Source organism: Antechinus flavipes, chromosome 2, assembly GCF_016432865.1.
Source record: "Antechinus flavipes isolate AdamAnt ecotype Samford, QLD, Australia chromosome 2, AdamAnt_v2, whole genome shotgun sequence".
Classification (NCBI taxonomy): Eukaryota; Metazoa; Chordata; class Mammalia; order Dasyuromorphia; family Dasyuridae; genus Antechinus; species Antechinus flavipes.
Window position 1 is genome coordinate 353,599,840 of NC_067399.1, and position 22,208 is coordinate 353,622,047.

Consider the following 22,208-nt stretch of genomic DNA (forward strand, 5'->3'; position numbering starts at 1 on the left):
TGCAAAGGGGGCCTTGCCCGATCTCTCACGGCTCGGCTCGACCACGCTCCGCGGGGTTGAGGCGCGATGGAGTCGGTAGTGGAGGAGCTGATGCCCCGCCTCTTACCGGTGGAACCCTGCGACTTGGCTGAAGACTTCGACCCCTCCGTGCCACCTCGGACACCCCAGGAATATCTGAAACGGGTCCAGTGAGTGGCTTGGCTCGGAGCCTTTGACCTCAAACGCGTTCCCCCTCCCCCACTCAGTTCCAGGAAGTGGGTGGAGTCGCCGTAGTGCCCCCCCCTCCCACTTACTCGCCGCCTGACGTCGCCGACGTGGCTGGAGTGGCGCGCTATGTCCCAAGCCGGGGTGGAGGGGGAGGATGAAGAGGGTTGCGTCTCCTTGTTGGGGATTGGAGTCACTAGTTTGCCGGGGATTTCGGTGTGCTGCAGAGCGAACTTCCCCATACTCTTCGTCCATTTAAAAAAGCAAATGAGGGAATGGATTACTCCTGAAACAAAATTAAATTAAAAAAAAATTCATTTGTAGGCTTGAAGCAGCACAATGTCCAGATGTTGTGGTGGCACACATTGATCCAAAGAAGTTGAAAAGAAAGCAAACAGTGAATGTTTCAGTGAGTTTTATGTTCTTAAGCTTTTTTTATCGGACTAAATAGTGGAAACTTATCTCCCTTTAAGCTGCGCAGCTTAAATATTAGACCTCTTATGTGATCATTTTAAAGCCTACAAATAACCGGGTCCCAGTTTAAGAATCTTCAGAAAAAACAATTAATCGTCGTCATCGTATAGTTAACAAAAATAGTTTAAAATAATACCATCTTTGAAGTCCCTATCATTGTAGAATGATATGTGAAGAGGATTTAGAATGGGAGTCAGAAGTCAAATCAAGCATTTACATACCTGTGCTAGGCACTGTGCTATTAAAGCTCTGCGGTTACAAAGAAAGGCAAAAGCAGCTTCCTTCCAGGTGCTCACAATTTTTAAGTTCCTATTCTGTCATGATGTCTTCCACTATAATATTGTCTTTAAAAAAAAAAAAAAAAAAGGGTTCATTCCAGCTGTAAAATTGTCATACAATGAATCAAGTCCTTTGAGGAAACTATAGGCCAGAAGACCTCAAGTTCAAATCTATCCTCAGACTCTATATGTAACCCTGAGAAAATCACTTAACCTCCATCTGTCTCAGTTTCCTTATTTGTAAATGAGGTCCATAAGAACCTAACTTATTTTTTGTGAGATACATTAGCAAAAACTGTAAATGCTAGATATCATTTGTTATTATTCTAGTACTTTTAATTCTTAAAATTAGTTGTGTATTATTCAAAATAGAATGAAGAATATGCAAGGTAACAATAGCTAGGTAAATTTTGACTACTTCAGGAGTATTTACTTTTGGCACATCTTCTTAGCGTTTTTTTTTAGTTAGGTGATGAGTACAAGGTCACAGATGATCATTACCAGAACTGGAATTTTAATTCAGATTCTGTAACTAACTTTAGTGCCCTTTCCACTGTGCCACACTGAAGAAAACAGCTTTAAGTCTTTACCATCAAAAACATTGTGCTCTGATCCACAATGGAAATGTGTCCAACCCTGATTACAGGGATTAAATGCATTTTATTGTGTGTTTTATTTTTAAAGTAATTTTTTAAAGAAACATTTATTAAATACCTCTTTTAAGTAATCTACTTGAACTAGGCTTAGATACAGAAATAAGTAAATCATAATCTCCGTGTTCCAGAAGTATATGTAGTCTTATTTGCAGCAGTCAAAAAAAGAATAAACTAGTTTTGAGCCTTAACAACATATGCTCAAGTATAGGTCAGAAAACTTAAATTTTCTATTTCTATGTAATAAGTTTGCAGAAGAAACAGTTCCTGAAAAAAACATTGATAATGGAGTCAGAAAGCTGCAATTTAAATCCCAGCCCTGCTAATTATTACCTATGTGACCTTGGGCATTCTTAGTATCTATATTCTTAGCTAAAAAAAAAGTTAGACCACATGATCTCGAATGTCCCTTTCAGCTATATAATACTAAAGTTAAAGGATTTTTTACTTAAATTTGATGTAGATAAATATAAAGTCTCGATTTTTGTGATCAATACTATAAATACATTATTCAGTTTTTAAATATTTATTAAGCATCTGTCATATGCAACACACTATGGTAAGCACTAGTCCCTGCTTTCAAGGGCTTACATTTTTAGAATTGGATAGAAAATGTTTTTAGTAGGTATTGCACAGGATTTCCTCAAAAAGACTTTTGGTTATATAGTCTCTCTGTTTTAACAGTATGCTATCTTTTTGAGCAATAGAAACCCTTTCTCTCTCCCAGTATCTTAAGCTAAATTTGTCATTTTAAAACAAGTTTCTTATTTTCTTTTTTTAAAATAATTGCTTCTTATTCCATATTCATATGTTTATAGTTTAATCATTGATGTTTTAATCCAATTTATTTTTAAGAGATAGGAGTGTTGAACAATAAAGTGAGTTAGCTTGTTGATCTACTCTGATAATTTCATTTCAAGAAATTCTTCAAATAATTATATGAACTATTTCTGTGCTTCATCAAGATAATAGACTAATGATAGTTTTGTGAATTTTTTTAAATATCATTAAACCTATGATTTCATTATTGTAGGGTACTTCTGGGTAAGAAATTCCCCTTATTCGATGTAGGTATACATCTCTTCTTCTTTAACTTTATAGTCTAAGAGAATTACCCTGGAGACAGTGAGAAATTAAATAACTTGCTCAGAGTCACACAGCTAATTTGTGTCAGAGATAGAGCTTGAACCCAAATCTTCTTGACAAAGTCAGCCCTCTTTCCACTAAATAACACTGTAAATTTACAATTTACCAAATTGAAGGTTGATATTTAAAGTAATTTCCAATCTGTTGGAGTAAATTTAGGGCACTTATTAAATTTAGATCTTTGCGCTCTGTGTGTGTGTGTGTGTGTGTGTGTGAAGAAATGAACTATTACTTCTCAAGAAGTTCATATAGTTTAGACTTTCTTTACTTCCAGGTGAGTACATGTAAGTATTCTTTGCCTTCTTTTAAGTAAACATGATCTTTTGCTGCCATTTGAAGGACTTGTGCCATTTTTAAGTATCTTTTAATATATCCTGACTGTAGCTGTCATCCAAAGATCAACCTCGACAAGTTTACTCCTCACAAGATTAGCTACAAATGTTTGGGGAGTTTGAGTTTTTTTTTTTTTTCCTTCCTTTACAGAAAAAAAAAAAGAAATTAGGATTTAAGATGATAAATTAATGGATTCTTGAAATGTAGCAGTATAAATATTTATTTAGTCACTATAATTGAAAGAGTGTTAGATTTGAAAGTTAAAAGACTAGGATTTAAATCTAACTTAACCCCTTAATATGTACCTGCCCTTTGACAAGTTACTTAACCTTTGTGGGCTTTAGTTTCTTCATCTATAAAATAAGTAACTATTATGAAATGACCTTTAAAGTATCTTTTCACTTTCCATTATGATCCTATTTTAATTTTTTACTTTTTCCCTCTATGTAGCTAGATATAATTCTATATAGATATATATCCTTCCCTGATACTACAAACCTGCTTCTGACTTCTTAATTTTCATTTCATCTTATTTTCCAGGCAATTTTTCTTTTCCTTTGTGGCTTAAACTCCTTGAGGAAGTTATCTATTCTCAGTTCTACTTTTCTTTCACTCTTCTAAACCATCTGCTATCTTCCAACCTTATCAGACAATTAAAACTGCTCTCTCCAGAGTTAACAGTGATTTCTGAATTGTTATTTTAATGATATATTCTCAATCCAAGATCCTTCTTGATCCCTCTGAGGCATTGACACTATTGATCATCTTTTCTTTCTAAATACTCTCCTCAAGTTCATGACATTGCTGTTTCCTGGTTCTCCTCCAGTCTAAACACTCCTCAGTTTCCTTTCTGGTTCTTCTTGATACACTATTAACCTTGGGTATCTCCTAAGACTGTCCTGAGTTGTTCCCTTTTTTTTTTTTTTCACTCTATAATATTTTACTTGGTGATCTCATCAGTTCCCATGCGTTCAGTTACTATTTCTGTGCAGATTACCTATTTTTCCAGTATTAATCTTTTTCCAAAATTACAGTCCTATATCACTCTTTACACATTTTCAGTTGAATGTCCCATAATGATGTAAACTGTGTCCTCTTGATCTTTGGGGGGATGGATCTGAGTTAGAGAAACCCTAAAAGTCTCAAACCCTCCAACCTCCGGGAGGGTCTCCACCCTCTTATTCATAAGGGAAACTCCCAGATGGTAATCTCCTCCTACAATTCAATTGGAGATCTTGGCCTGGGGCATAATCACCACCCTTTATAGAACTGAAAATTAGTCCCTTGAACTCATCTGGAGATTGCTCCCTAGCTGCAGGCCACAAAAACCCAATATAATCAAAGGCTGAAACCCCAAAACCTGTGCTGAAATATCCTAACAGGATTTAGCCCACTGAGAAGTTGGTTCTTCTCAGTGAATAAACCCATTTTTGCCCCAAACCTTGCCTTTCAAGATTGTGAATTCTTTCACAAAGCTTGCGACATCGGTCAGGGGATCCCATTGCTTTCTGGGTATCTCTCACCCTCATTTCTCATACCTCAACATTTGGTAGCCCGTATAGGGACCATCCTAGATTCAGAGGTCCAAAACAAAACTCATCTTTTCTCTTCCTGAGCTTTTCTTTTGCAAAAGCAGCACCATCCTCTCAAGTCACTCAGTGTCATCCTCAATACCTCTCTCCACACATCTAATAAAACACATTCACTGTCTTGCCACTCTTTAATAGCCATAACCCTAGTCCTGCCCTGTATTGGTCTTCCTGCCTTAAATCTTTTCCCACTCTAATATATCTTCTGTTCAGCATTCAAAGTGATTTTTCCCCCCTAAAATTTAGATCTAGCATGTCATCCTTCCTCTCCCTTTCCCTTCTTTCCTTCCCCTAGGGTGTGCTCCAGTGTCTTCCTGTTACCTCCAGCATCAAATATTAAAGAACTATAACCTGACTTTCCTTTCCAGGCTTATTATTCTTTACTACCTCCACACTGTGATCCCACTACATTGTTGGTAACGTCTCAAAAATAACATTCCATCTTTATCTCTTGCTTGGGCTCTTTCTCTCCTACTCTGCCTCTTCACTGTTAACCTTGGTTTTTAAGGCTTTCTTTAAAACTCAGTTCATCCTACCTACCTCCTTTAGAAAACCTTTCTTGGTTCATCCTCAAACCTTACTTTCAAGCCCCATCCCTCTTCAGTTATCTTCCATCTGCTCATTGTATTTACCTTGTAAGTATGTAGTTATTTACATGTTGATTCCTCCATTATAATGTATTCTCCTTAAGGGCAGTAATTATTTTTTCCTTTCTTTATATCTATAGCACTTTGCACAACACTTGGCATGATAAGCACTTAATAAACTTACTGTGTATCTTGGAGTTATCAGATTCTTATAATATTATTGGTGTAACATTTGGGGACTATTTTTTCTAGCTTTCAGGGTGCCAGCCAGCTCCTGAAGGATATTCTCCAACAATTAAATGGCAACAGCAACAAGTAGCACAATTTTCAACTATTCGTCAGGTAATTAGAATTAATTGTCCAAGTAAACCCTTACCTAGTATTTATTTCTTCTTTATGCTCTATTAGAAAAATAGGACTCATGACTTTTAAATCTGAAGGTCAGTGTTTTATTTATAAATCAGATGCTAAATTGTTATATAGTTGTGTAAATTTTATATAATATGAAAGCGACTTTTATTGCTAATTTTTAGTACTCTTTGTCCTCAAATTATCTTAAATTTCCTTATCTCTCTGCATATTCTGTCTTCCAGTAGAATATAAATTCTCTGACAGCCAGAAATGGGTTGAATTTTTCTTTTTTTGTAATGGTTTTTTTTTTTTTAAGTTTCATCATAGCCAAGCACAGTATCTTACATACAGTAACATATACTGAATTTAATTATTACTGCTTTTGTAAAACTTGAGTTTCTAAAAATTGTATATATAATTATTTCCCTCATATGCACCTATTCTGTTTAACTAGCATGAAATAAGCTAAAACACAAAGTTTAAATTTAATTTTTTTTTCTCAGAGTGTGAACAAGCATAGAAATCACTGGAAATCACAACATTTGGATAACAATGTCACCATGGTATGAAGTTCTCTCAGTATTTACTTTTTAAAAGTTAATTTGCATTTATTTCCAATCTTGAAAAAGAATACCTTTTACAAAATTTTCATTCTCTTCCATTATATGTGTGTCTATAAATTGCAAGTTATCTAAAAAAAATGAAATATCATTAGTATTTAGTATTAGATCATTAGTATATAGTATTTTAGTCCTTGGCATTTTTTTTCTCCAACCTACTTTAAATGTTGAAGCTGATAGGTCTTGCCTTATCTGATGGACTCATAGTTTGGCATTATTTTGAGATGTGAAATATGTCTTCAGCATTTAAAGAATGAAATAAGCTTCTTAAATTTTCCTATTAAGTGAATTTTTAAAATTTCAATGAAGAGGCATGGGAAGTGCCCTGTTACCTAAATAAACAAGGAACAATGCTATTTAGTATATGCCTTACTTACATTTGTAGAAGGATAGGATAAGAGAAGTTTGAGAGGTTTTAATAAAGGAAACTCAGACATTGGCATCTCAGTTTGAGCATAAGAAATGAGTTTTGGTAAGTTTTCAAACTACTAGACAATCAAGTCTATTCTATCTTGTAAAATTCTGAAAATTGGTGTGCCCATTAACTTTTTCTTCATCTTTCAGCCAAAATCTGAAGATGAAGAAGGCTGGAAAAAGTTCTGTCTTGGTGAAAAGTTATATGCTGAAGTGACTCTTACAACAGCTACAGGTGAAAATCCAGGAATAAACTATGTGCAGGTAAGTGGTGGATGCACTTAAGATGGCAAAATCATGATGATCCTAATTTCTGTTTTGTTTTCTAAAGAAGGACACTTAAAAAAAAAAAATTACATATGAACTACTAGCAGCAAGGTGGGTTAGATAGAGCATAGGTCTGTAGTCAGGAAGACCAGAGTTCAAATCCAACCACAGATACTTAACTAGCTTTGTGTTCTTGGGCAAGTAATTTAACCTCCTTTTGCCTCAGTTTCCTTAACTGAAAAATGTGGATAATAGTAGCACCTACCTCCCCATTAAGGAGGTTAATTTAGGAGGATCAACTGTTCTTCTCTGCCATTACTGCTGACGGTAACTGAAATAACATGGGGCATATGTATAACTCTTCTAATTTTTTTCCAATTGTTTTCATTCCGCATTTCATTTTGCAATGTTCTTGAACAGTTGATAGGGGGACTAATGGAATTCTTGTTTCTTTAAAACATAAGGAAACTAGTCACAGAATGTAACATGATTTGATCAAACAGTATTATTAGTAGAGAAGAAACTAAAACTTACATTTCACCTAATGTAGGACCTAATGCTCTTTTCATCATATTGTCTTCTACTGATTCTTTGATTTATATATAAATATGAACAAATCTAATTAAAGCAACATAGCCAGATCCACATAAATCAGTATGACTACACCATTTAGTAAGGAACATGCATTACTTGTCCTTTGCTCATATGTTTAACCAATCTTGAGAATCAGAATTACTGAAGAAACTTTAAAGACCATCTTGCCCAAAAAAGTTTATGAAAGATATTTTCATTCCAGTCCAACTTGGCTTTATATAGTTATATAGATTGGAGCTATTATAAATCTAGAAAGTAACATTCTAATTTCTAATATCTATTAACAGGAAATAAATCGGAATACCTTCTCTGTACTGAGCCCTGTAAAATTATATAACGTATGTTCCCTTCTCCCCAAAAATACACTATATTTGAGGAGACAAGTTTAATATAGGAGAAATAATTAGAGAACAGTTGTGCTACAGAATTGATGTAATAATATTTGTGCTTATTTGAAAACTTAAGGAAGGTGAAACCAAGCTGCTTACTACTAAAAAACCTAATGGGAAAAACAAGACAGAAAGGTGATACTTTTTTTTACATTTAATAATTTTAATGTTAACATGTGTTTTTAATTAAAAATTGACATCTTTTATCTATTAGCAGCATTTGGAGATAAGATAGATAAATGTTTATCTTCATGTACAATGAAGAAACTGATGCATAGCAGGGTTATAACTTGTTCAAGATTATAGAGGCAAGTTAGTGATAAAGCCATGGTGGCTAAGTCCTGTATTTACTGATTTGTAATCTTTATTGCTCTTTCCACTTTGGATTGGGTTGCCATGGCCAAGCTACTAGAGATGATTTTCTCTGTTTAATAAGGCTAGCTCTTCAAAACAACACTTAAAATATTTAAAAACCTTTATGATTCTCTGAAATTATTTACCATGATGCACATAAAGTATTTTAAGACAGCCACTTGGTTTTTTGTAACTCTGATGTTTTGTAGGTTTTGTTATTTGGCAGGTGGGTGGCATGATTGATAGTATTAGAAGTGGAATCTGAAGTACTTGAGTCAAATGTGGCCTCTAACTTATTAGCTGCATGACTCTGGCCAAGTCATTTAACTGTTTTTCTCAAAAGGAGATGGCAAAACACTCCAGCGTCTTTGCCAAGAATACTCCAAAGTGGGGTAATTAAGAGTAGGAAATGACTGAACAAAAGTTTTTGTTAGTCACATCTGGACTGACACATTAAAATCTCTAATGTAAGCATTTTTTGCATTGACAAATTTTTATTTTATATCAAGATTTCTTGATGTAACCTAACATACTTAAGTCATAAGATTTTTGCAAAAAAAGCACTTTGTAAATTCAAATTATATCAAACCATGATGTAAGCCATTTTGACTATGAAATATAAACTATATAATTCAAATAAAAAAGAAAAACATAAGCACTTCATTTAAATAAAGATATTACAGCTTTTCTAAGTGCAGGTTGTTTTTTTTTTTAATTGAATTCTTCAAATACAGAACTATTGCTTTTCCAAGGAATATTCCAATTTTGTCCCTGAGTGTTGCTATTTTTTGTTTCTAGAAAGATACTGTATTTTTTAAACAAATGTTTTAATTTTTGAGAGGTCATTGGTTTTTTGTTTCTAATAATTGCATTATTACTATGTTGAAATAGACTAAAAAGCAATAGAATATGAAGAACATTTTTTACATTTTTTTTTGAAATTTCCCCAGTAAAAAACAAAACTTTATGCCATCATTCATCATATTTTAGTACTGTCTTTGTTTTATTTTTTTTTTTTACAGATTGGTTTTCCTCCTTTGCTTAGTATTGTTAGCAGGATGAATCAGGTAAAACTCATCTTAATTTACGATAAGTGAAGTCTTTCAGATGTGTTTGTGTGTGTGTTTATATATATGTGTATATGTATACATTTATAATATACATGCAGTACTGGGTAAAAAATTAAATTTTAGCTTTATAACTATGAACAGAGATATACATATAAAGACTTAGAATTAGGGGGCAATTAGTTGGTATAGTGGATAGAGTACCAGCCCTGAAGTCAGGCGGACCTGAGTTCAAAATCTAGCCTCGGTCAGTTAACACTTCCAGGCTGTGTGACCCTGGGCAAGACCAATTGCCTCAGGAAAAAAAAAAAAAAAAGATAGAATTATATATATGTATAAATAACAAATGATTAAATGACACATTACGACATAGATAGTTGACTTTTAGTCAGGAAGACCCAATTTCAAGTCTTACATCTAACATATAATAGTATGTGACTCTAGCCAACTTATTTAATCCTTTTAGCTCTCCAGGCAACTGTCTATAAATAGACTATAAATTACAAAATCCTCCCACAATTTTATAGGTAAAGGGAATTTCCTTCTCTGGGATTTTCCTACACTAGTAAAAATACATGTCCAGACCAAAATAAAAATTCACATGAAGAAGAGTTTATGTGTGGATGTGTATGTGTGTATGTATATATACACATAAATATGAATATATTTATGTATCACATACATATATGAATTAAATTTCATTTATAATTATTGATAGTTTCTACATTAATAGGGGAAAATCTGGTCCTTTGGTTCTCAAATTCTTCATAAACTGATGTTCCTTTTTTTATTTTTAAGTACTAAGCCACATCCAATAAAAATATGACATTTATTTTCATTATCCATTAGCATTAGGGTACTGTAAAGAGAAAGAGAAATTGAAAAAAGGAAATAATTCATTCTGTTAAATTAAATTCAATTACAGCTTTAACTTTTTTGTTAATATGAATCTAAATTTAGTAGCAGTTCTCAGGAAATTCAAGTTCAAAGGCTTTTTATTGCAAATAGTAGTTAAAACTTATTAATGGTAAAAAAAAAAAAGTAATAGTTAATACAGAATGCTTTGATGTTTGCAAAGAACTTTAGAAATATTATCTTGTTTTTTCCTTACAATTCTGGGAATTAGATGGTGTTATCTCCATTTTACAGATGAAGAAACTGAGGCAAAAGTTAAGTGACTTGCCCAGTATCACACAACTAGTGTGAAGCTGGCTTTGAGATTAGGTACTTCTGATTACAGGCTCAGCATTTTATCCACTTTGCCATTTAGTTGCCTCAAAAAGTTCCAGCATCATACATATTGCAGGGACTTGCTTGTGGGATTTGTACCTTGATACTGGCGTCAGGTCCATTCATATCATTCCTGCCTTGTAAAAAAAGAAAGTTTGTTCAACAAAAAATTATATTAGTAGATCTCATAAAGCATTATTTTTAGTAGTATTTAGTGAATTCAAGATTTTTTATTTTTTAGTACTAATGAAACTCCATCATTAAAATTTTGATCAACTTGAATTGAAGTAATTAGTGAGTGTAAGGTATTTTTTCAAAGGTTCCTATTCCTTTCCTCCTCCCTTTCATTGACAAAGATTTTTTTTAGATATCTCTATATTCATCCTTCCAGAGTATAAAACTTAAGCTTAAGTAATTGTTGATAATTGGAACAATGAGTGTATATCATTGAATGATTCTCTTGAACCTATGGCTACCATCTAATTAAACTAGTTATAATACAGATGCTATCTTCCTATAAATGTTTAAAGAATACATATTCTTCATACAAATACTGACTTAACTGTATAAATTTATATGCTAAAAATATCTTAGATATTCAATATTTTTTTTACTAATAAAATTTCTTGTTTTTAAAAGGCAACAATAACTAGTGTCCTAGAGTACCTGATTAACTGGTTTGGAGAAAAAGACTTTACTCCTGAATTGGTATTATTTTTATTTATATTTTCATAATAAATGTGGAATGGGGATGTGGGTTTAAGAAGCAGAAATTTGTGTGAACTTCCTGAGGTTCAGTTGAAATTGTAAGAGCAATCATAAAGCTAGGTGAAAGGATAAGATAAAATGATATTTATTCTGGAGAGATAAAGCAGAAGCTTCTCTCTCAACAAAATAACTGCCTCTTTGCCAGTTCTTTTCTTTTCTTTTTTATTATTTCTTTTTTTTTTAATAGCTTTTTATTTACAAGTTATATACATAGGTAATTTTATAGCATTGACAATTGCCAAAATTGTTCCAATTTTTCCCCTCCTTCCCCCCACCCCCTCCCCTAGATGCCAGGATGACCAATACATGTTAAATATGTTAAAGTATAAATTAAATACAAAATAAGTATACATGTCCAAACCGTTATTTTGCTGGACAAAAAGAATCAGACTCTGAAATAGTGTACAATAAGCCTACAAAGGAAATCAAAAATGCAGTTTGCCATTTATTTTCAAGGTAAATGCCAGAACCCTAGGAGAATCTCAATTTACAGGTACTTTGGACATAAGATTCCTTAACTAGCATTCCTGAAGACTTATAATGCTCACATTTAAGTGTGTGTGTGTGTGTGTGTGTGTGTGTGTGTGTGTTTATTTATTTATTTACACATATATAGTTAGGAAGTACTTTCCCTACAATATATGGGGAAGTATTTTTTTTTCAATCGTATTGCTATTTTATGGATAAAATTGAAACTTAGAGATCAAAAAATTGTGTTCAGGAAACAGGCTTAATACTCAGGTATTCGTCCAAATCTAATCACATGTCAGTATCTTGCACTAGGATATTACCAAATGATAAGAAGATTGGCTACCCTTGTTACATGGTGCCTCATTAAAATTGATTTGCTACAAGAACCATATTTTTACAGGAAACAACTTAATGGTTAAAGTAACAGACATTAGCAACCTGAATTTTTTTTTTCTTCAATAAACACTTAAATATTAGGAGTACTATACTGAAATCAGAAGTTAAGTAGGTAAAAAAATTTTTTTTTTTAAACTAAAGAAGAAGACAACTTGTATAAGTGGGAGAAAAAATCTTTTGCAAATAATTGAACTTTTTAAATAACTGCACTAGACTTTGGGATATGCCATATTCATAATATCTTCATCTGTCATATTTGAACCAATAGGGGATTTTAAAGAAAATTCCTTACTGTGATAATACTTGACTATATTGTCCTAAAAGTTGTGTGGGAGTAAAGAGGGTTTATGGTTCTTTTTTAAATTTATTACAGCTTTTCATTTACAAAACACATGCATGGGTAATCTTTCAACATTGATCCTTGCAAAACCTTCTATTCCAAATTTTCCCCTCTTCCCCCATCCCCTCCCCTAGATGCAGGTAGTCTAATATATGTTAAATATGTTAAAATATATGTTAAATCCAGTACATGTATACATATTTATACTGTTATCTTGCTGCACAAGAAAAATCTGATCTAGAATAATAAAAAAAAAAAATGACAAGGAAAACAAAATGCATGCAAACAATAACATTCAGTTCCCATAGTCCTCTTTCTGAGTGTAGAGGGCTTTCTTCATTACTGAACAATTGGAACTGGTTTGAATCATCTCATTGTTGAAAACAGGCACATCCATCAGAATTGATCATCAGATAGTCTTGTTGGCGTGTATAATGATCTCCTGGTTCTGCTCATTTCACTTAGCATCAGTCCGTGTAAGTCTCTCCAAGTCCTCTCTAAAATCATCCTGTTGCTCATTTCTTACAGAACAATAATATTCCATAACATTCATATACCATAATTTATTCAGCCATTTTCCAATTGATGGGCATCCATTCAGTTTCCAGGTTCTTGCAACTACAAAAAGGGCTGCCACAAACATTTTTGCACATGTGGGTCCCTTTTCTTCCTTTAAGATCTCTTTGGGATACAATCTCAGTAGTGACACTGTTGGGTCAAAGTTTGATAACTTTTTGAGCATAGTTCCAAATTGCTATCCAGAATGGTTGGATTCATTCACGGTTCCACCAACAATGTATCAGTGTCCCAGTTGTCCCACATCCTCTCCAACATTCATCATTATCTTTTCCTGTCATCTTAGACAATCTGACAGGTGTGTAGTGGTATCTCAGAGTTGCTTTAATTTGCATTTGTCCAATAATGATCTGGAGTACCTTTTCATATGACTAGAAATAGTTTCAATTTCTTCATCTGAAAATTGTTCACATCCTTTGACTATCAATTGGAGAATGGCTTGATTTCTTACACATTTGAGTCAATTCTCTATATATTTTAGAAATGAGGCTTTTATCAGAACCTTTGAATGTAAAAATGTTTTCCCAGTTTATTTGCTTCCCTTCTAATCTTGCTGCATGAGTTTTGTTTGTACAAAAACTTTTTAACTTAATATAATTAAAATTATCTATTTTGTGATCAGTAATGCTCTCTAGTTCTTTGGTCACAAATTCTTTAATCCTTCACATGTCTGAGAGTCAAACTATCCTATGTTCTTCTAATTTATTTATAATATCATACTTTATGTCTAGATCATGAACTCATTTTGAGCTTATCTTGGTATATGGCGTTACACGTGGGTCATTACCTAGTTTCTGCCATACTAGTTTCCAATTTTCCCAGCAGTTTTTGTCAAATAGTGAATTCTTATCCCAAAAGCTGGGGTCTTTGGGTTTGTCAAATACTGGATTGCTATAGTTATTGACTATTTTGTCCTAATGTGAACCTAATCTACTACACTGATCAACTAGTCTGTTTCTTAGGCAGTACCAAATGGTTTTGGTAACTGTTGCTTTATAATGTAGTTTTAGATCTGGTACAGCTAGGCCACCTTCATTTGATTCTTTTTTTTTCATTAGTTCCCTTGAAATTCTTCACCTTCTGTTCTTCCAGATGAATTTTGTTATTATTTTTTCTAGGTCAGTAAAATAGTTTTTTGGGAGTTTGATTGGTGTAGCACTAAATAAATAGATTAGTTTAGGTAGTATTGCCATCTTTATTATATTTGCTTGACCTATCTAAGAGCACTTGATATTTTTCTAAAACTTTTAGATCTAACTTTATTTGTGTGGAAAGTGTTTTGTAGTTTTGCTCATATAATTTCTGACTTTCCCTTGGCAGATAGATTCCCAAATATTTTATACTGTCAACAGTTTTTTTTTTTTTAAATTATATTATAGCTTTTTATTTACAAAACATATGGATAGGTAATTTTTCAACATTGACCCTTGCAAAATTTTCTATTCCAAATTTTCCTCTCTTTCCCCTCACCTCTTCCCCTAGATGACAAGTAGTTCAATACATGTTAAATATGTTAAAATATATGTTAAATCCAATATGTGTGTACATATTTATACAATAATCTTGCTGCATAAGAAAAATCAGATCTAGAAACTAAGAAAAAAACCTGAAAGGAAAACAAAAAATGCAAGCAAACAATAACAAAGAGTGAAAATGCTATTCAACAGTTATTTTAAATGGGATTTCTTTTTGTATCTCTTAATATTGGATTTTGTTAGTGATGTATAAAAATGCTGATGATATATGTGGATTTATTTTGTATCCTGCTACTTTGCTAAAGTTGTGGATTTTTTCTAATAGCTTTTTAGTTGATTCTCTGGGGTTCTCTAAATAGACCACTACAAAGAGTGATAATTTGGTTTCCTCATTACCTACTCTTAATTCCTTTAATCTCTTTTTCTTCTCTTATTGCCAAAGCTAGCCTTTCTAATACAATATTAAATAGTAATGGTGATAGTGGGCAACCTTGTTTCACTCATGATCTTATTTGGAATGGTTCCAGTTTATCCCCATTACATATGATGCTTACTGATCGTTTTAAATAGATGCTTCTGATTATTTTAAGGAAAAGTCCATTTATTCCTATACTCTCAAATGTTTTTAATAGGAATGAATGTTGGATTTTACCAAATGTTTTTTCTGCATCTATTGAGATGATTATATGGTTTTTGTTAATTTGGTTATTAATATAGTCAATTTTACTAATAGTTTTCCTAATATTGAACCAGCCCTGCATTCCTGTTATAAATCCTACTTGGTCATGGTGTATTATCCAGGGAATGATTTTCAGTAATCTCTTTACTAATATTTTATTTAAGATTTTAGCATCAATATTCATTAGGGAGATTGGTCTATAATTTTCTTTATCTGTTTTTATCCTACTTGGTTTTGGTATCAGTATTATGTCTGTGTCATAAAAGGAATTTGGTACGACTCCTTTAATCCCTATTTTTTCAAATAGTTTATATAGCATTGGAGTTAATTGTTCTTTAAATGTTTGGTAGAATTCATATGTAAATCCATCTGGTCCTAGGAATTTTTTCTTAGGGAATTGATTAATAGTTTGTTCTATGTTTTCTAAAATGGGACTATTTAAGTAATTTATTTTCCCCTCCGTTAATCTGGGCAATCTATTTTTTTGTAAGCATTCCTCTATTTCACTTAGATTATCAAATTTATTGGCATAAAGTTGGGCAAAGTAACTCCTAATTATTGCTTTAATCTCCTCTTCATTGATGGAAAGTTCTCTCTTTTCATTTTTAAAACTAACAATTTTATTTTCTTGTTTCCTTTTTCTAACCAAATTTACTAAAGATTTATCTATTTTATTGGTTTTTTCATAAAACCAATTCTTAATTTTTTTTAATAATTCAATAATTTTTTTAGTTTCAATCTTATTAATCTCTCCTTTTATTTTTAGAATTTCAAGTTTGGTATTTGATTGGGGGTTTTCAATTTGTTTTTTTCCTAGGTTTTTTTAGTTGCAAGCCCAGTTTGCTTTTTCTAACTTTTTTAGCTGCATTGATCTTCTCTTTATTTTATGCAAGTAAGCATCTAGAGATATGAAATTTCCTTTTATTACTGCTTTGGCTGCATCCCACAAATTTTGGTATATTGTCTCATTGTCATTCTCTTGGATGAAATTAGTGTGTCTGTGATTTGCTGTTTCGTCCATTTATTCTTTATTTAGTCTCCAATTACTTTTTGATCTGTTTTCCCTTGTTTCTTTATTGAATGTAACTTTTATTGCATTGTGATCTGAAAAAATTGCATTTATTATTTCTGCCTTTGATTTATAGATAGATATAGACAGAGAGAGAGAAAGAAAGACAGTCAATTTTTGTATAGGCTCCATGAACTGCCAAGAAGAAACTATTCCTTTCTGTCTCCATTCATTTTGTCCAAAGATCTATCATACCTAACTTTTCTAATATTCTATTTACCTCTTTAACTTCTTTCTTATTTATTTTGTGATTCGATTTATCTAGTTCTGAGAGAACAAGGTTGAGATATCCCACTACTATAATTTTGCTGTCTATTTCTTCTTACAGCTCTCTTAACTTCTCCATTAGGAATTTCCATGCTATTTGATAAAATCCAACATCCATTCCTATTAAAAACTCTTGAGAGTATAGGAATAAATGGACTTTTCCTTAAATAATCAGTAGCATCTATTTAAAACCAATAGTAAGCATCATATGTAACAGGGACAAACTACAACCATTTCCAGTAAGATCAGGATTCACTCCTTGTTTCACACAAGGTTGCCCACTATCACCGTTACTGTTTAATATTGTATTAGAAATGCTAGCTTTGGCAATAAGAGTTGAGAAAGAGATTAAAGGAATAAGAATAGGCAATGAGGAAACCAAATTATCACTCTTTGCTGATGATATGATGGTATACTTAGAGAACCCCACTAAAAAGTTATTAGAAACAATCCACACCTTCAGCAAAGTTGCAGGGTATAAAATAAACCCACATAAGTTATCAGCATTCTTATATATCACTAACAAAACCCAACAGTTAGAGTTACAAAAAGAAATTCCATTTAAAGTAACTACTGATTGTATAAAATATTTAGGAATCTATCTGCCAAGGGAAAATCAGAAACTTTATGAGCAAAAAAAAGGAATTTCCATGCTATACCATTTGTTCCATATATATCTCATATTGATATTGCTTTGTTATGGTACCCTTTTGCAAGATATAGTTTCCTTCTTTCTCTCTTTTAATTAGATCAGTTTTTGCTTTTGTTTGGTCTGAGAGCAGGATGACTACCTGTTTTTTTGACTTCATCTGAAGCAATAGTAGATTCTGCTCCAGCCTTTTATCTTTATGTATCACTCTGCGTTAAATGTGTTTCTTGTAAACAACATATTATAAGATTCTGATTTTTAAAAAAGTCTGCTATCCACTTACACTTTATGGGAGAGTTCACCCAATTCACACTTACAGTTAGAACTACTAATTCTGTATTTCCTGCCATCTTATTATCCCCAAATTATACTTTTCTCTTTCTCTTTCCCCTTGCCCTCCTCTCTAATATTTAAGTTATGATCAACACTTGCCTCAAGTAGCTCTCCCCCTTTAGAGTCCCTCCCTCTTTCTTATACCTTTCCCCTCCAATTTCTATTTTCCCTTCTATTTAGCCTACCCATTCCGTTTTTATCTTTCCCCTCCTCCTTTTCAATAAGTTGAGAGAAGTTTCTCTGTAAACCAAATATGTCTAATATTTTTTCTTTGAGCCAAATCTGATGAGAGTAAGATTTACACAATGTTCACCCTCCTCCCCCTTCTTTCCCTCAAATATAGTAGTTTTCCTTTGTCTCTTAGTGAGATGTAATTTCCCTCATTTTAATCTCCACTTTTCCCTTTTTCTGGTACAATCCCTTTCCACCTCTAGTTCCTTTTTTATATTATAACTGTAAAATCAAATTTTGCATGCACTCTCTATGTATACCCATGACAGAAATATAGTTCTCAAGAGTTCTTTTTATGCTTCTCTTGAGTCCTATATTTGGAATTCAGATTTTTTCTTTAGCTCTGGTCTTTTCATCAGAAATTAATGGAATTTCACTTGTTTCATTGAATGCCTATCTTCTTTCCTGGAAAAAAAAAATGATCATTTTAGCAGGGTAATTTATTCGCTGCATTCCAAGTTCCTTTGCCTTTCAGAATATCAGATTCCAGGTCCTTTGATCCTTTAAGCTTCTAGATCCTGGCTGATCCTTATCGTGGCTCCTCAATATTTTAATTGTTTTTTTCTGGCTGCTTGTAATATTTTTTCCTTACTCTGATAGTTGTGAAATTCAGTCACAATATTACTTGGAGTTTTAATTTTGGGGTCTCTTTCAGGAGGTGTTTGGTGAATTTTTTCAGTGGCTATTTTACCTTCTGATTCTATGACATCAGGACAGTTCTCTCTGATGATTTCCTGAAAAATATTGTCTGGGCTCTTTCTTTCATATGGTTTTCAGGGAGTCCAATAATCCTTAGATTATCTCTCCTATTTACCTGGATAGTAGTTTTCCTAAGTAGGTATTTTACCTTTTTTTCATTCTTTTGGTTTTGCTTGACTGATTCCTGCTGTCTCATTGAGTCATTAGTTTCCATTTGTTCAGTTCTGATTTTTACTGAATTATTTTCTTCATTTACTTTTTTTTTCTTTTTTTATTTGTCCAATTGAGTTTTTAAATGAGTTATTTTGTTCTATGGAATTTTTTTCCATTTCACAAATTCAGTCTTTTTAAGAAGTTATTTTCTTTTTCTGTTTCATGAATTCTATTTTCCTGGGAGTTTTTTACTTTTTCCATTTCACAAATTCTGTTTTTCAGGGAGTTGTGTTGTTTTTCCATTTTCCCGAATCTGTCTTTTCATGAGTTATATGCCTTTTCCAAACCCCGTAGCAAAGTTTTCATTTCCTTTTTCCATTTTTCTTCAGGCTCTCTTTTAAGATCCTTTTTAATTTCTTCTAAGAGAGTCTTGTGTGGGGACCAATTTATATCACCCTTTGTTGCCTCATCTGGAGACAATCTGCTTTTAATTTCCTCAGAGTTTGAAATCTGTTCTTTTTCACTATAAAAACTATCTATGGTCAGAATTCTTTTTGTCTTTTTACTCATTTTTTTAAAAAAGTTGGGATTTGCTTTTAGGGCAAGGGAGGTTTTTCACTATAAAAACTATCTATGGTCAGAATTCTTTTTGTCTTTTTACTCATTTTTTTAAAAAAGTTGGGATTTGCTTTTAGGGCAAGGGAGGTTTTCCAAGTTTCCTCTACAAGCTGCGCTGAGTCTGTGCCAACTCACTCCCGGTGCTGGGGTGTGCATGGCCAGGTCACAGGAGACTCTGGCATTTTGGGGTTCACTATTTACCTTTTGTGTGTGTGTTGGTTGTTTTATAACTTTTCTGCTGATCTAATAATTTAATGGCTTGCAACCAGGACAGAGTAACCAACACTGCTATAGAATCCTCCTTCTATATTCTCTACCATGCGGAGTCTGCACCCTGCCCTGGGTCTGCATAGCATGCTCTCGGGCTTCCGTGCTTAGACTGCTTGTGGCCTTGCCACCTCCCTCCATGTCCAATCAGAACAGACTTTTCTGGTGATCTTAGAAATTATCTTCTGCTGGTAATTTGTTGCGCTCCCAATATTTGTGGATTCTGCCAGTCCAGAACTAATTCAGAGACTAAATTTGGTAATTAGCTGAAAGTCATGGGAAGATGATCAGAAAAAAGCGTATGTCCTCACCACCATCTTGGCTTTGCCCCCGGGCTCATGATTTTTAAAGCAACTTTACAATTAAAAATTTTTTTGGTACAAGAACAATTGATTATAAAACTAGAAGGGATCTTAGATAGCTATCCAACTCCATTGTTTTAAAAAAGTTTTATTGATGCCATTTGTCGTTAGTCATTATCACATCCCACCAAAACCTCAATTGAACTCTCCTTTGTTTCTTAATCTGTCCCACAATTCCTCCGACTTAGCTAATTGAATGTATATGCATATTATTTGTGTATAAATTTTATGTATGTCTCAGCAATGCTCAAAAATGTACTTTAAGCATTTAAAGTTCATCCCTCATCAGGAGGTAAATTGTGTTTTATCTTCCTTTTTTTGGTTTGTCATTGCATTGATCAGCATGCTAAAGTTTTGTAAAGTTTTTTTTCTCTGCAATGTCATTATATAAATTGTCTTATTTCATTTATATACATAAAGCTTGTTTAGCTATTCCCCAATAGAACACCATCTCAGTTTATTTTTAAGTGTCATAAAAAGAGCTATTGTCATTTTGTACATATAGATCCTTTTCTTTCTTTGATTTATCTTCATTTTTATAAACATGATAATAGTATAGCTGGGTCTGAGAGTATGAACAGTCAATAATTTCCTGGTCATAGTTCCTCATTCCTTTCCAGAATGGCTAGAGCAGGAGTGTCAAACATGCCACACAACATTCTATCTGAACTAGATTAAAATGTAATTGGGAAATATTTAACAAAATAAAATACAAGATGCAGATGACATTAATTCACTGAATTTTCTAAGTCAATATTTGGCCTACAGGTATCTTTGTTTGATTTGGCGGTCTTTGTTTCTATTTGATTTTGACATCAGTATCCTAGAAAACCGTTTTTCCACAACTTCATTTTTTATCTTTGCTATATAGTCTCCCTTAAAACATAAGTGTTAAGCAAAAGCATTCCTATAGAAGTTTTGTCTGACAAGTTTACATTGTACCTCTGTTTTGAGTGTGTGCTTTTTGAAGTTGAATTTCATTTTACCACTAATCTCATTTTACAGAGAAGGATACTGAGGCCCAGAAAGATTAAGTGACTTGCTCATGGTTAAGAACCAGGGTTCAGTTCTGAATTCGTAACTTCAATCAAAAGTTCTTATTACTGTAGTCATTTAACCCATTTAATCTCCTGTTCTGATGGAAGGAAAGCTTTAACTTGGACACCTGAGTTTAAACCCCTAGCTCTGGCACCTTCAGAGCCAAGTCACTTAATTTCTCCAGTCTCAAAGTTCTTCCAGTATAAAATGAGGGAGTGCAACTAGATGATAATGATGGTGACATTAACATTTGTGTCTTGAGGTTGGCAGAACAATTTACATATGTATATAAATTTTGGTCTTACAAATGTTATTATTCCCAGTTTACAGATCTAAGGCTGAGATGTTGTGTGACTTGCCCCAGATCACACAACTAGTAAAATTTTGATGGCAGGATTTGAATGCAGATCTTTCTCATTCCAAATCCAGCAAACTATTAACTCTATCTTGCTTCAGGCGACCTCTTAAGGTACTTTCCAATATTGGATTTATGACCTTTCACTCATCTTCAAATTTGTAAATTTTCTCTACAATAATATTTCAGTAATATAATTTGCACTTTGCCTGAGTACAATATAGAAGTCCGTTGCATTTTATTACTAAGCCAACTAAGAAAATATATTTTTTTATTTATGACTATATTTTTATATATATATGGTTTTACTATTTTAAAACATTTTATATAGTTATTTTAAATCAGATCCTGCCTCTGACACTAACTTCAAATCTAGCAAGCAATTTTAACCTCTTTGGGATTCAGTTTACTCATCTGTAAAATAAGGGATTAGACTTGGTGGCTCTTGGGTCATTTACAATTCCAAATCCATGATCTTATAAATACCAATGATAATTTCTTATATTTCTTATAGATTACTTTTTTCAGAAATGATGTATTACCATACAGTTGTAATTTTATTTTTTAATTTGAGAGTCTGCTTTTGTGGTGTGACAATATTCTCTATTATTTTGTTATCAAAATTTTCACAGAATAGTCATCTTTTTATCAGTTTAATTCTGTAGCAACTAATAATGAAACTTAAATTTTGTTTTAATAGTTCCATCATAACAGTATGAAATGTGACAGATCCAAGGAAATTTATTACAAGTATCAGAAAACATTTTATAAATAACATTCCCATTTTGAACTTAGGAATCAGTTAATTCAGAATATAGAGATACTAAAGAAAAACTTGGCCAATTTTGATGTCTAACAAGTTCTCAAGTTTCCCTACCCTGGAAAATAAAAATTCCTGTATTAACAAGAAAC

General features: G+C 32.7%; 1 protein-coding gene across 2 annotated transcripts in view; it reads left to right on the top strand.

The window, feature by feature from the left end:
- Positions 1-22,208, top strand: part of GEMIN2 (gem nuclear organelle associated protein 2) — a 25,426-nt gene continuing 3,218 nt past the window's right edge. The window contains exons 1-7 of one of the 2 annotated variants that reach the window (XM_051978075.1): positions 1-188; positions 529-613; positions 5,517-5,606; positions 6,119-6,178; positions 6,800-6,913; positions 9,276-9,320; positions 11,190-11,258. In XM_051978075.1, coding sequence (XP_051834035.1) covers positions 67-188; positions 529-613; positions 5,517-5,606; positions 6,119-6,178; positions 6,800-6,913; positions 9,276-9,320; positions 11,190-11,258 — 585 coding nt within the window. In that variant the 5' untranslated portion in view covers positions 1-66. The remainder of the gene's footprint in view (positions 189-528; positions 614-5,516; positions 5,607-6,118; positions 6,179-6,799; positions 6,914-9,275; positions 9,321-11,189; positions 11,259-22,208) is intronic. The other variant, XM_051978076.1, reaches the window with a different exon arrangement.